General features: G+C 38.5%; 1 protein-coding gene across 5 annotated transcripts in view; it reads right to left on the bottom strand.

Moving 5' to 3' along the window:
* Positions 1–14856, bottom strand: part of STAG3 (STAG3 cohesin complex component) — a 35337-nt gene that overhangs the window by 18533 nt on the left and 1948 nt on the right. For 3 of the 5 annotated variants that reach the window (XM_074225296.1, XM_074225295.1, XM_074225294.1), the window contains exons 2-7: positions 12111–12192; positions 10756–10866; positions 10293–10389; positions 5757–5833; positions 5242–5446; positions 3642–3793 (exon numbers count right to left, since the gene is read on the bottom strand). In XM_074225296.1, the coding sequence (XP_074081397.1) occupies positions 3642–3793; positions 5242–5446; positions 5757–5833; positions 10293–10389; positions 10756–10866; positions 12111–12152 (684 nt within the window). In that variant the 5' untranslated portion in view covers positions 12153–12192. Of the gene's footprint in view, positions 1–3641; positions 3794–5241; positions 5447–5756; positions 5834–10292; positions 10390–10755; positions 10867–12110; positions 12193–14569; positions 14750–14856 lie in introns of all 5 variants that reach the window. The other 2 variants (XM_074225297.1, XM_074225298.1) reach the window with 1 other exon arrangement.

Here is a 14856-nt window from a genome sequence, read left to right as displayed (position 1 = left end):
AGGATTTTGAACCAAGGTATTCCTAGTATCAAACTTATCACTCTTCCCACTGTGCTACAAGGCCCCTGGATTTTATTATGGAAGATGAAAATATTTTCCAAAAGAGAAATATATATTCAAAATCAAGAGAAACAGATTAAGAAAACAATTCTTACAGTTACTCTATATAGAAGAAAAAAATCTAACTTACAGGATCTATCTAGAAGAGCTTGTCAAAGGACAAAATAATCACTAGAGAAATCATTTAAACTCTCTAACATTCAGAGAAATACAAATCAAAGCAACTTAGTTGCCACCACATGTATCAAATTCATAAAAATAGTTTTAAAACGATAAAAATCAACACAGATGAGACCAAAGGAAAATAGACACTCTATGAACATTTTTGGTACTTAAATACATCAATGATTTTTAGTGATTTGGGTGTTTGTCCTATTGGTGCAGCCTATAACCCATTCATAGATTTTCATCTTATTGATACCTAGTGAAATTCTCATCCATGGACTTCTATTAAATCTAAAATAAAGGGGGCAGCTAGATGGTGCAGTGGATAGAGCACTGGCCCTGGAGTCAGGAGTCCCTGAGTTCAAATCAGGCCTCAGACACTTAATAATTACCTAGCTGTGTGACCTTGGGCAAGTCACTTAACTCCATTTGTCCTGCAAAAACTAAAAAAAAAAAAGAATAGGCTGTGTTCTATGATCTCTAAGAGCCCTTCAATCTGTGAAATTTGTGATCCTGTTGACTTGAAGAGACTAGTTTCATTAGAGCCATAGGAACAGAAAGAGATTTCAAAGATTTTAAAAATTGTGAGGAAACAGAAGCAATTACAGTCTACTCTTAAGAAAGCTGGCAGTGGATCCAGCAATACCACTACTGGGTCTATACCCTGAAGAGATGATGAAAAACAGTAAAAGCATCACTTGTACAAAAATATTGATAGCAGCCCTGTTTGTGGTGGCAAATAATTGGAAATGAAGTAAATGTCCTTCAATTGGGGAATGGCTTAGCAAACTGTGGTATATGTATATCATGGAACACTATTGTTTTATTACAGATATTCTGACAATTTGGAGAGGGTCAGAAAAAATAGAATAGGTAAGAAGGTTTCTTCTCTGGAAATCTCATGGAAGAGATCCTACCAGACAAATTCTGTTTTGACAGGTATAAAGTCCTGTCAATCACAAAATGTGAAAACTAGATTCTGAAATAAAGGGAGAATGTAATGTCTCAAAGGGAAAACTCTAAGTGTGATCTATAGTATCTACATAGTGCCTACACTTTCAGACATCAGGAAGTTTACAGTCAGTCTTCATTGGAAGACTGGTATTTCTTGTCTTTTTGTTAATTCTCAACTTTACATTCTTTCAGTGATTTGGTTCCTAACCTACTTAGTGTGAGGGTAAGGGGGTAAGCCTTAGAGATCCTCCTGTTGTGTTTGTTCAGTTGTTTCAATCATGTCCAACTCTTTCCCTTGGAAAGATATTCAATTGGTTTTCCATTTCCTTCTCCAACTCATTTTACAGATGAGGAAAGTGACGCAAACAGATTAAATGATTTGCCCAGGGTCATACTGCTACTAAGTGAGACCAGATTCAAAGATAAGTCTTTCAAGTCAAGTATTATATCCACTATATCACCTAGATCCTTCTACTAAGCCAAACAAACATCAAGCTTTAGACACTTTGCCCATGATCATATACTTTTGGTGATACACATGAAAATATTTTGACTTCTCCAAGGTCTAAGTCTATTTAATTATTCTACAACAATTAGTAACAGATCTATAGAGGGACCTGATACCATTGTGGAGTGGAAAAGTGAGATCAAATCCAGTAATTTGCCATAGAAATATTTGGGAGACACTTAAACCTAGCCACCTGAGCAAGTATGTCCTCTTTTTCTGAGCCTCCATTTCCTTCTCTGTAAAATGAGAACAATATTTTTAAGGAAAATATTTATCTTAAAGCACTATAGAAGGGGGTGGAGCCAAGATGGCGACAAGAAAGGATCGTGTCTTAGGTGCTCTCTCATAAAACTCATAAGCTAAGGACTCTAACTAGGTTTTCAAGAGACAGAACCCACAGAGGGACCCAGTGAGGCAGTTCTCCTACTCAAGGTAACCTGGAAAAGAGCAGAAAGGCTCTGCTCCCGGGGTTGGAGGGGCGGCCTGCCAGAGGGGCAGCTGCCAGAGCAAAAGAACTTCAGCCTCCCAGAGGCAGCCCCAGGGTGCTGGGAGCCGTGGCTCACAGCAGCCAGGGAGTCTCCTGACTTACACCCCGGGAAGCACTGGGCACAAAGTGGGGAAAACAGTGGGGGGGACCTCTGCCAGAGCGAGCACATGCAGCCCAGCACACAGCAAGCAGCATGGTCACAGAAGCCCAGATCTAGGAATGGGAAGCAGAAGCCCATTAAGCTGGAGCCACTAGAGCATGAGTGCTGAGCCTAGGGAGGGGAGTGGAGAGAGACTGCCAAGCTTTGTCCTCTGCCCCTGGGGGGAAGGCAAGGGGAAATGAGAGGAAACAGCATATATACTCAATGAGGTATAAACATCTGGAGTAAGAAGCGGGGGGGGGGGGACAGGACAGGGGGGAAGGGGGTGATGTGAATAAAGGAGGAGAGGATGGACCATGGGGGGAGAGTGGTCAGATATAACATATTTTCTTTACTTCTTGCAAGGGGCTGGGATTGGAAGGCTTGTCCAGGACCATAGGGCCAGGTGGATGCTGGGCCTAGCTCAGGGCCTCTTGGCCCCACAGCCAGGGATCTTTCTGCTGCGTCACTCAGCTACCCTACAGCAGAGTCAGAGTGAAAGGAGAGAGAAAATGTAGTGCATGGTAGTGGAGAAATATGAAAGGAGGGAGTTGCAATCAGCAATGGCAATGGTGGAAAAATATGGAAGTAACTTTTGCCATGGACTTATCATAAAGAATGTGATCCACCCACGACAGAGTTGCTGGTGTTGGAACAAAGACTCAAACACATTTTTTTACTATTATTATTATTTTGGGGGGGGGGGTGCAGGGCAAATGGGGCTGGGTGGCCTGCCTGGGGCCACATAGCAGGGTGATCGTTGGGTGTCTGAGGCCAGATTTGGACCCAGGTGCTCCTGGCTCAAGGGCTGGCTCAAGGGCCAATGCTCTGTCTGCTACCTAGACAACCCTACTGTTATTATTATTACTATTTTATTTTATTGTGGGTCTTTTTTTCCCTTTTTTTTTTGGTTTTTGCAGGGCAGTGGGGTTCGGGTGGCTTGCATGTTACATGGCTGGGTGATTGTTGGGTATACGGGGCCAGATGTGGGCTCAGGTGCTCGTGGCTCCAGGACTGGTGCTCTGTCCATTGAGCCACCTGGCCATACCTACAATTATTACTATTATTTTTTTAATTTTAATTTTTTTCTCTCCCCTTTACTTTATCGCTCAAGCAAGTCTATATTTATGGGGGGAGGGGGTATTTCATTTACTCTTAAACAAGAATATTTTTATTAATGTAAAAAAAATTATTTGTACAAAATAAGAATAAATATTAAATTAAAAAAATTAAAGAAAGAAGTGAAAAAAAGCACTATAGAAATTAAAAAAAGAAATACTTAGGAGAAAGGAGTTGGGAGAAGTAAAGGATGAACACAAAGTCCTTACCTCCCTTCGCTTCTCCAACAGGCTCTCTAGACGTTCAGGGGACCTGTGGCCCAGTCCCTTACTGCGCTCTGCCTCATACTGTCGTTGATTGTTGTCCTTTTGGAGACTCAGGTGAAGGGCAACTCTTACTAAGCCAGTCATTAACTTCATGGCTACAAAGAAGGTGGCAAGAGGATGGCAATAAGAACAGAACAGAAAGGATCAACAAAAATGTTTGTATAGAAGGAGAATGGATGTCATAAAAGAGGAAGAAATAGAGGAGAGGGTTAAAGAAGGGGAAAAACCCAGAAACAAAACTGGAAGAGGAAAGAGGAACATTTATAGTTCAACCTTAGACCTAGACCTATTGAAGTTCTATTTCTAACATGGACCTATATACAAGGGTTGCTGTTATGACAGTCCCTCTTTTTGTACTACTGCTATTAACTAATCTTAACCCAACTAGAAAATCTGTCAGTTCTCCTGGCCTAGGCACTGTTTCCTTAATGTAACCAAGAAAAAAATGAAGTTTATCAAAAAGAATCTGACAAGTAACTAAAGAGAAAAGGTAAAATAAAACAATATATGAAGCACAGAGCTAATGAATTAAAAAGATTGGAAATCCTAACATAGGCTATCCCTAATCAAGTTAAAGATCTGGCTCTAGTTCTGGTCTGACAGGTAAGAAACAACAGTTTACACTCATATTTTCTGAACATACACCCAGTTTTCTTTCTACTATATTAAAGAATTACTTTGCTTATCTGTAACTTGAAGATGAATTAACCATCCCTAGGTCAGGAGATGTGGGAACACAGGCTATTCTAATGGACCGCCACCTGGACAGTCTCAGGAGCTGGCAAACCGCCCTGAGAGATAAGGTGTGCCGGAGTCCTTGGGAGCTGGAGATTCCACCCCACAGCCCAAGGGCACAAGACACAGCTGTGTTTTACCACCTCCCCCCCCAACGTACCCCCTTATCCTGTAACGCAAGATGCTACACATGCACCCCACTTGTTCACCCCCCCCCAAATACCTCATTTTCTTTGTTCTACCCCGGAAGACCTTATAGTATATATGTAAAAGCTAAGCAGTAATAAAATTGAGCTAGAGGCATAAGGCAGTGGTGGCTTGACTCCTTATTCTCAGCTCCTCTCCGGGAGGGAGGTCATCACTGTGGGCCCCAAGGTGAAGCAAGCCACAACAAGGAGGTTTTGACCATATTCCATATGCTACTCCCCACTCCTTGCCAATACTTCTGGGGAGGCATAAAAGGAGGATGTATAGCCAGGAATTATCACTATAACATACATCAAACCATATATCACCATAACAAACATGGGAAACCCACATCTTCATACTTACCCTCTGAGTGAAGAGTGCCTACCACTAAATCAATTAATTGTGGACCATTTATTTCATGTTAAGTACCTCAATGCTGATACCAAAGAAGAAAAACTTTGTCCTAAAGAACTAGGATTTCAACAGGAAGATCCAGTCTAGAAAGCAGATTGCCTAGATATTGAACAAGGAATTTTTTTCTTCACTTCCAAACCCTTGTGTAATGCTAGCAAAACCTAAACCCAGTGCCCTTAATCCACCTCACTAAATGTATACATACCAGCTAGTGTGCTAGTGTGACGAAAAGCACGGATCTGAGAATCAGATAGACCAGTGAGTAGGGAGATGAGCGTATCCATGAGGAAGTCATCGTAGAGGAAGCTGTATTGACACTGACATACCAGTGCAGACACAAACTCACAGAAACTGCTTCGGAATTTTCTCCAGGCTGTACCTGGTGCTGCCAGTGGATATTTTACAGAATCCTAAAGGAAGAAATAACATTTCAGTGGGGATATTAATGAAGTGGAAGAGACTCCCTCTGGCTAAAGCCCAATTCTGGAAATGCCTCTTTGTTATTTAAGAAGACTACTCTTTCCATTTTCCCTCTTCCCTCCCTTCTCCCTCTACCTGCCCAACTTTAGCCCCCCCCCCCCAAAAAAAAAAGCTGAAATTGCATTTCGGCACTCTCGGGTCTGGAACATTTCCATATTAGAAGAGAATAATGGTATTTCAATACAACAAAAATAAGGTTACAAGGAATTTCTGCTATCTTTGTCCCCATGTTATTCCAACCTCATCAAACTTCTCTGTCAGATGCTGAATGATTTCTGAATTTTGCAGAGTCTTGAACATCTCATGGGTTACTACACCTGAAGGAAAGAGAATTTAGGTTTTAATGGATAGAAGGAGATAGAGTAACTTAGCTATTGCAGAAACATCAAGGAGTGAGGTAACAAAAACTTAACATTTATATAATATTCTGAGATCAACAAACATTTTACACATATTTTGTTGTTTAAAATTCACAACAATTCTGTGATGGCAGGAGCTCAATTCATCCTCATTTCACAGATGAGGAATCAGAGACTCAGAAAAGTTCAGAGACTTGCCCAAGGTCTCATAGTTTGTTAGTGATAATATGACAATAGGGTACCACTATGCCGTGCCCAAAAGATATCAGAATATGTTTATGCAGTAATATGTAAATAATAGTACTGTGGCTATGGTGGTTTTAAGTAAACTGAAATGTTGTCTAGTTTAACTCCTTTACTTGGAAAGCTTTAGAAACTTAGGAGGGGAGGGAAGAAGAGCTAGCATATAGAATCCAGGTCTCCTTTTTTCTTTCACCTACAGCACATTGTCACTGGCTTTTTCTTCCTTGGTACTGACTGCACTTACTTTTTGAAAGAAAAAAAGACTTTTGTTGATACTTATAAAAAAATCTAGTGTCATAGCATTCTCCTCCCTCTTTTGTAATAATAAAATAGTTAAGCAGAACAAACTAAAACATTGATCACTAATGATGAACTGCCTCATTCTGTACTATCTATCCTCATCTCTCAGTGAAGAAGAGGGAAGAGGCTTTACTGAGGCTTCCTCTGAGGTCAGGATTGGTGATAATACTGATTGGGGTTGTTATTTTTCTTTATATTCTTGTGATTATTATATAAATTGTTTTCTGGGTTCTGTTTATTTAACCCTGAATCAGCTTATAAGAAATCTTAACAAATTATCTTGGAATTTTTCATAAACATATATAGTTTCTTACAATGCAAAAAAAAAGTGATTATCTTTGACAATTTTTTCAGTCTTTTCCCAAAAATTCATTGTTTACAGTTATTTGCTACCTAAAAGGCAGTTCTAGGGCAGCTAGGTGGCACAGTGGATAGAGCACTGGCCCTGGAGTCAGGAAGACCTGAGTTCAAATCCAGCTTCAGACACTTAATAATTACTAGATATATGACCTTGGGCAAGTCACTTAACCCCAATGCCTTGAGAAAAAAAACGAAAGTAGTTCTAGGTTGTAAAGTGGACAAAGCATTGGACTTGGAGAGAGAAAGATCTTGAGTTCAAATGCTGCCCTAGATACTTATCGTGTGAGGCTAATCAAATGATTTAACCTCTTGGTTTTAGTTTACTCGGTTGAAATAGCAACATCTGCCTCACATGGTTGAGATCAAAAAAGATGGCATAGATTAAAGTACTCAGCAAACATTAAAGTACTATCTAAATATTAGCTGTTCCAGGTGACATTTCCCTCTGTCTCCCCTGCTGAGAGTAAATATCTGTTAATATATTTTTATGTTGTTTTCTAAAACACACCAATTCACAGGATATTAGAAGCCAGACTCTTCCCAACATTCACCATTTTCATCTTTACTGTTGTCTTCTCTGAGGAAGAGAGGGCAATGTCTATTAGAGACAGGTTAGTTCTTTGTCTAGTACCCTTTCTATATCTGAGAACTGGGCCAATACATAGCTTCTCAACCATTTACTATTTACATCCTTACCACTGTCTCCTCTGTGGAAAAGAAGGCAGTGTCTACTAGAGAGAGGCTAGTTCTTTGTCTAGGACCCTATCCATGTCTGAGAACTGGGCCACTGCATAGTTCTCATGTGAAAGCCAACCAGATTCTACTGCCCTTGATTAAAAGGCCAAGGGGGGGGCGGCTAGGTGGCACAGTAGATAAGAGCACCAGCCCTGGAGTCAGGAGTACCTGAGTTCAAATCCAACCTCAAACACTTAATAATTACCTAGCTGTGTGGGCAAGCCACATAACCCCATTTGCCTTTCAAAAACCTTAAAAAAAAAAAAAGCCAAGGGGACAGCATGCTAAGGCTGTTCCCTTTTCACCTCTTCTCCTCCCTTTGTGAGCAATAACAAAGTTCTGAGGATTGCCACTGTAGTTCTGCTGCTCATCATCTGAATTCTACCACAATATTTAAAATAATGTTTATTCAGCTATATAACCATCAAAAACACAGAGCAGGGGGTGGCTAGGTAGTGCAGTGGATAGAGCACTAACCCTGGAGTCAGGAGACCCCGAGTTCAAATCCAGCCTCAGACACTTAATAATTATCTGTGCGGCCTTGGGCAAGCCACTTAACCCCATTTGCCTTGAAAAAAAAACCCACACAGAGCAGGACGGTGTACTGGCTAGAGGGCTGGCCTCAAAGCCAGCAAAAACTGGATTCAAATTCCAATGTGTTATGTGTCTTTGGGTACATCATTTAATCTCTAGATGTTAAGATGCCTGGAGATTATTCTATAAGACTATAAATTATAGAGAAGGTGCTGACATGCATTGAAGATACAGTGGATAGAGAGCATTGGACTGGAGTCAGAAAGATTTTGGAGTTCAAATCTGACCTCAGATATTTTCTAGCTGTGTGTCCCTGGACAAATTACTTAACTTCTGATTGCCTGAGTTTTCTCAATTATAAAAGGGAGACATTAATAGCATCTACCTTCCAGTTTGTTGATAACAAAAAGATAATATTCATAAAGCACTTAGCATAGTGTGCCAGGGTACACAATAAATAGGTGTTTTATATATATACATAAATGTTATTAGCTAACTAGTAGTAGTAGAATAGTGGTGGTAGTAGTAGTTGTTGCTGATATTCCTCAGTGGGAGCTTCCTATACCAATGAACTCATAGTCAGGAACTGAGACAGTATGAAATTTGAATGAAAAATAGATGCCACAAACTAAAGAAAGGTGTCTCAATTTTCAAAAGAGAAAAGGAGCCAGTATACAAACTAGGTTAGTGAACTTTAATTCTTAGGAAAATTTGAGAACAGATCATTAAAGATATAGTTGATGAAAATCTAGAAAAGAAGTAGTAAGTTATTAAGAATAACTTTTTATCAATAATTTAGATCAAGATCAAGAATTTCTTTCAAAAATGTGGATAAGGCATAAATAGCATCTTTAATAAATTTGCAAAATTAAAGCTGGGAGAGAGAGCTAATGATAACAGAATCCAGATCCAAAAGGACTTTGATAAACTAGGGCACTGGGTTGAATCTAACAAGATTAAATTCAATATGGATAAATATAAATTCTCATCCTAGGGTAAAAAATCAATTTCACAAATAAAAGATGGGGTAAACAGAATTTAGACAACAGTCTTAAAAGTTATCTGGAAAGTTGTGGTATATTATTGTGCTATAAAAAATGATGAGCAGGTTGATGATCAGCTATGAATGACTTAGATATTCTCAGCAATTTAATCATCCAAGATAATGCCAAAAGACTCAGGATGTAAAAAGCTTTCCACCTCTAGAGAAAGAAGTGATGGAATCTGAATGCAGAATGAATTATACTATTTTTCACTTTACTTTTTTGTTTTTGTTTTTGCAAGGCAATGAGGTTAAGTGATTTGCCCAAGGTCACATAGCTAGGTGATTATTAAGTGTCTGAGGCCAAATTTGAACTCAGGTCATCCTGACTCCAGGGCGGGTGCTCTATCCACTGTACCACCTAGCTAATCCCCACTTTATTTTTTTCATGGTTTTTTTGGTTTGTGTGTTTTGTGATTTCTTTCACAACATCATTAATCTGGATAATTCCCATCCCAGGGAGAGGGAACACAAGGGAAGGAGAATGAGAATTTGGAACTTAAAATGCTAAAAAATTGTTTGCTCATGCAATTGGGAAAAATATTATTCAAAAAATTAGCTAGGGATTTCAGTATGATGTGGCAACTAAAAATAAAAATTTACTTTCAAATTTTGGCTACATTAAGAGAATCCAAGCCTCCAGAAATAGAGAGGGGATAGTTCCTTTGTATTCTGCCTCCATCTCCATTCCATTATCTGGAATACTTGTTTAACTCTGGGTAGCCTCATTTAATAATAATTTAATAATTTACAAATGGAGAATGTTCAGGAGGCTATCAAGGAGGGTGAAGAGCCTTGAATCCATGTCACAGAAAGATGGGTTGAAGGAAATAGAACTGCCTAATCTAGAGAAGAGATTAGAGGGACATGACAGCTGTCTTCAAGGTACTAAACATTTTCTATTTGGCCTCAGAGGGAGAAACAAAAGTGAAATGGGTTGCTTTAAGAGGTGGTAGATTCTTCTTCCTTGAAGGTTTTTAAGTAGAGGGTGAGTAACTAGTTATGTCATAGTGAAGATTCCTTTCATGTATAGATTGAACTACTTGGTCCCTGAAGACCCTTCTCACTCAATTTTGAAACTTTAGAAAGGAAAGAGCACTAAAGAAAGTAGGGTAGGAAACTTATTTTGAGAGAGTAACAATCTGGGAATCCAGAAGAACTGGAGAATAGGCCAAAGAATCAAGGAGAGGGGAGTCTTCTTACCTTTGCACCCACAAGCTCCAATGAAAAAGTTAATGAGCTCTAGGAATCCTGCATCTTGATCCTGTTTGTAGCTCTCCAGCCAGTCATCCACCACAATCTAGAGTAGGAATGTCAAGAAGGAAAAAATGGAACTGAGAGATGGCAAGGATAAAATCCAGACACATACCTCACATCCAATTTCTTTCCCCTGACTTATACTATATTCCCTTCCTTAGTCCAAAATCACAAGAGCTTCTCCTATCCTGAAAAGTCTCAGGAAAGGAGATACTCCTATACTTACTTCACAAGTCTCCATATCCCTGTTTGAGATTTTTTCCCTGAGATCCAATACCTATCTTTCCTATTTCAACTTAGGTTCGTTAAGATATATGTACCAATCCAATGATGCTTGCCAAATATTATTTCCTATCATGCAGAAAGTAAGCCAATAACAAATGAAAATGAACATGAACTGTGCCTTTACCTGCATGGCACTCTTGGCAGTCTTCACAGCCTCTAAAAGATCACTGGCATGGGATTTCAGATTCCGATGGCCATCATAATTCTTGAATCCTTTCCTTGGATGCTTGGCCACCTGGGGAAGTATAGAGAAATGGTATGATAATAAAAGATTATGATCCCTATGTACAAAAAAATTACAAATAATATTACTATGAACAACAAAGGGTAACAGTTACACCTGTCCAATGACTGAGAAATGGCTAAACAAACCAAATGTAGTGGAATGTTATTCTGCTATCAAGAATAATAAATACAAGAAATTCAGAAAATCACAGGAACATTTGGATGAAGTGATAGAGTGAACACAGAGAAAACAATAACAATGATTTTAAAAATAAAAACAACACTAATTAGGGTCAAATGGACAATGCTTTGCCAAATCATTCAAGCCTCCTTTCTGTTAGCAAGAGTGAAATGTACTATAAGTTCAAATCACTCTATTAGAAAATTTTGATTAAAAGTTTACAAAGTTATACTTCATAGGAGTTTGTTGAGAGGTGTCTTTGGTATCAAAACATTTTATCAATGAGGAAAAAACAGGGTTATGAGTTAGAAAGAAAAAAGAATGAAATTTTAACTCCAACCTTCATTCTTCATTTCCACCCTATCTACCAGCAATACAATATGAAATTATAAACCAAAGGGAAAGCATTTCAACTGTTAGCTTAAAATTTTTCATTTTAAATTGATTTCATAAAATTTTAACATGAGAGGTCATTTAGAGCTAATCTAGATCAAACTTCTCATTTTATAGATGAGAGATAAGGTCTGAAGAAGAGGACAAATGTCTAAGGTCCCAAAAGCTAGTAGCAGCAGAATTTATCTCCTGATTGCCTGTTACTGTTCCCTTATCTTGCTGATTTAATAGCGAAATGAAATTGGATCATAAACAATCATTGTTGCTTTTTATCCAGTATCCCAAAATCTTATTCCGATCCCTCCATATCCTTTCCACCCTATCCCTTATTCTATTTCTTTAGTTTTATTTTTCTTCCCCACTATCCCCAACCTTTGTTTTTTCTCATTCAATATCTTTTCAGGTACCTTTTCTTTTTTTGGGGGGGGGTGTCATCTTTTGTGGGACAATGGAGTTGTGACTTGTCCAAGGTCACACAGCTAGTAAATATCAAGTGTATGAGGCCAGATTTGAACTCAGGTCCTCCTGACTCTAGGGCTGGTGTGCTAGCTGAGAGGGTAACTGGGTATCACTCTAGTTAGCCTCTCAGGTATCCTCTTTCCATCAACCCAACCCAAATGTCTGTCAGTTCATTCACCCACCCCCATTTTCCAAATCAGAGCATAAAGATTAGGACTCACTGGGATGGTCTTGGGTTGTTTTCTGGCCACCCTCTTCTTCATCTGCTGCTTCCAGACATCCTCAAAGTCACTGTCACTATCCCTATGGGAGAGCATGATTCCCCTTAGCTATGTCTCATCACCACTCTATCATATAGAAGAAAACAAGCTGGATTATTTTTCTCTCTTTATCCTACCCTCTCCCTCCCCAATGAAAAAACATCTGCCCTCCCAGGCTCTCCTTCATTCTTTTCTAAGAAAAGGAGAGATATATTTACTGTAGTAAGAGATATATAAATTAGAGCTCTCCTTTGACTGACAACATGAGACAGCAAGAATGAGAAAGTAAAAAAAAAGTTGCTGATAAAATTCTCTCCTGGAGATCCCTTGGAATACATGCACCTGTCCAAGCTGGCATAGGAATTATTTTGCCTACTGAAATAGCTGACCTCAGGAACATGAGAATGGTGCCAGGGAGTCAAAGATGACTATTTTGCTCATATAAGTCAAACATTTAGTATTCTGTAAATTGAACTATTTCCCTTAAATATAGTGACTCACAGTGAAGACCTAATTGAACATGGTTAATTTAAAGCATTACTACTAGTTATATTCTCCAAAAGCAAGATTAAGTAATCTGGTAGAAATGATTCAGAGGAGGATAATTAAAATAATCAAGTTAATGAAATAAATTCCATGAGGATCTGAGGGGACCTTTAATTTCTTCATTGTGGAACTGAAGTAAAAACTTTCAATATGGAAACTCCTAGCATCAGTGCAAATCAGCAAAACATCTGTAACATAATCTTAGAACAGGGATTCACAGATTTATGGTTTATGAACTTTTTTTTAAACAAGTTTTGACAATTCTATTTAAAAAAGGTTTTCTTTATAATCCTATGAATTTGATTTTATGTTTTTAAAAACATTATTCTGAGAATAGTACCATAGATTTCATCAGGTTTCCAAAGTTATTGGGATAAAATAAGGATATTATTCTTTTTTGAAAGCTGGATTATGTTTGTGTGTGTTTCAAAAGTTAAAGGTTCAGAGAAAAGGCCTAGATGAATTCTGTGGATAAGACAAATGTATAGGTTCTTGTTCCAAACCTAACATTAAAACAGGAGGCTTTTAAAGAATTTTAGTAGATTCAAGAATGCTTTCAATAAATTCATTGGTAACAAATTTGTAACAGGCAATTTAAACCAAGTATCTCCCCAAAACTTATGTCATCCTCAAAGTCACTGTCACTATCCCTATGGGAGAGCATGATTCCCCTTAGCTAAAATGTATCATCCCTATACTAACAATCTCATATTTGAACCCTTGGCTGGAATTTACCGATTTCCACCTGTAAAAAAATTCTATCCATCCTTCCTGGTAATATCTCCTGCTCCTTGTCAACCCTATATGCTGAACATTGCTAGGCACTAAGGTAGACACAAAGATGAATATAACAGTATCTGTACTCAGAGATTACAGTATAGCTAGGGAAATAGGGCAATACCCTAGCTCTTTCCTACCTTTTCAAGCTTTACTACCACTTTACTCATACCTTCTAGTATTCTACAGTTCAGTGATAATGGCCTCTTTACTCTCCCTCATACAAGATACTATATTTATCAACTGCATTTTCACTGGCTATCCCCTAGTGAAAGAATGTTCTCCTTCATTTCTGGCTCCCTTCAAGTCTCATCTAAAATTCCCCCTTCTGAAATTGCTCTTAAGCCTAGTGCCTTTCCTTTGAAATTATCTCCAATTTATCTTGTATCAAATTTGTATGTACATAGGTATTTGAATATTGCCTACCCCATTTGAACATGAGATCTTTCCCCATAACCTAGCACAATGTTTGATACCCAGGAAGTTTTTAATGACTGTATGGTGACTGATGATATACAAAAATATGCAGGACTTCATAAGAATTAATTATGCAATAAAATAATGCAGAAAAGACAAAACATCTCTTAGAAACAAAAAAAGTCATCACACTCTGCCTTGTCTTGTAATTATTTGTGTATATCTCATCTTATGCTGGTAGACTGTGAACTCTTTAGACAATCATCTTGAAATCTACTTTGCGCAGTATTATTTTCTATAAGTAGCAGGTACTCAATACCTCAATTCTGTCAGTGAATAATGGAAGACCAAATATTTGCTATGCTGGCAAGCATTTTCTCTATTGACAACAGTCTAAATTCTGGGCTAGATGTTGTTCTGAACCTGGACAGGTTCTATTTCACTTCTTATTCTAGGATATGATTGTATTATTAATGCAATAAGAGTGATTAATTTCAGAAAACTGAAGATTCATTTAATTAATAATAACTTATCAAGCCACTGCAACGTGCAAAACACTTTGCTAAGTACTGGGGGAGATACAAAGATAAATTAAGATTTGGTCTTCTACCCCTCATGAAAATCAGACAATGGCAGAATACAGGCACAGGGCTATAAAATTACTCTTCAGCCCTACTCACCCAGCATTTGAAACCAAAACTGAAATTCTCTCTTCAACCCAGGGAACACTGGCAGAAGAAGCAGATGAAGCAGATGAAAACCTCTGACTAGCTGGTCTCCCATTCTGCCCTGGAGATGATCCAGAACTGGAAGAGAGGCCATGGCACAGAGAGGAGTGCATCACAGGCATAGTGATGAGTCTGAAGAAGGCAAAGGGGACACCATTTTAAAGTTCAAGTTCTTGCCAGTCAAAAAGCATTTATTAAGTGCTTATTTTAAGCCAGGAACTGTGCTAAGCACTGAAGGT

Source organism: Macrotis lagotis, chromosome 2 (genome assembly GCF_037893015.1).
Source record: "Macrotis lagotis isolate mMagLag1 chromosome 2, bilby.v1.9.chrom.fasta, whole genome shotgun sequence".
NCBI classification, from domain to species: Eukaryota; Metazoa; Chordata; class Mammalia; order Peramelemorphia; family Peramelidae; genus Macrotis; species Macrotis lagotis.
Note: the sequence above shows the minus strand (reverse complement) of the source record. Positions and strands in the feature narration are given on the sequence as shown.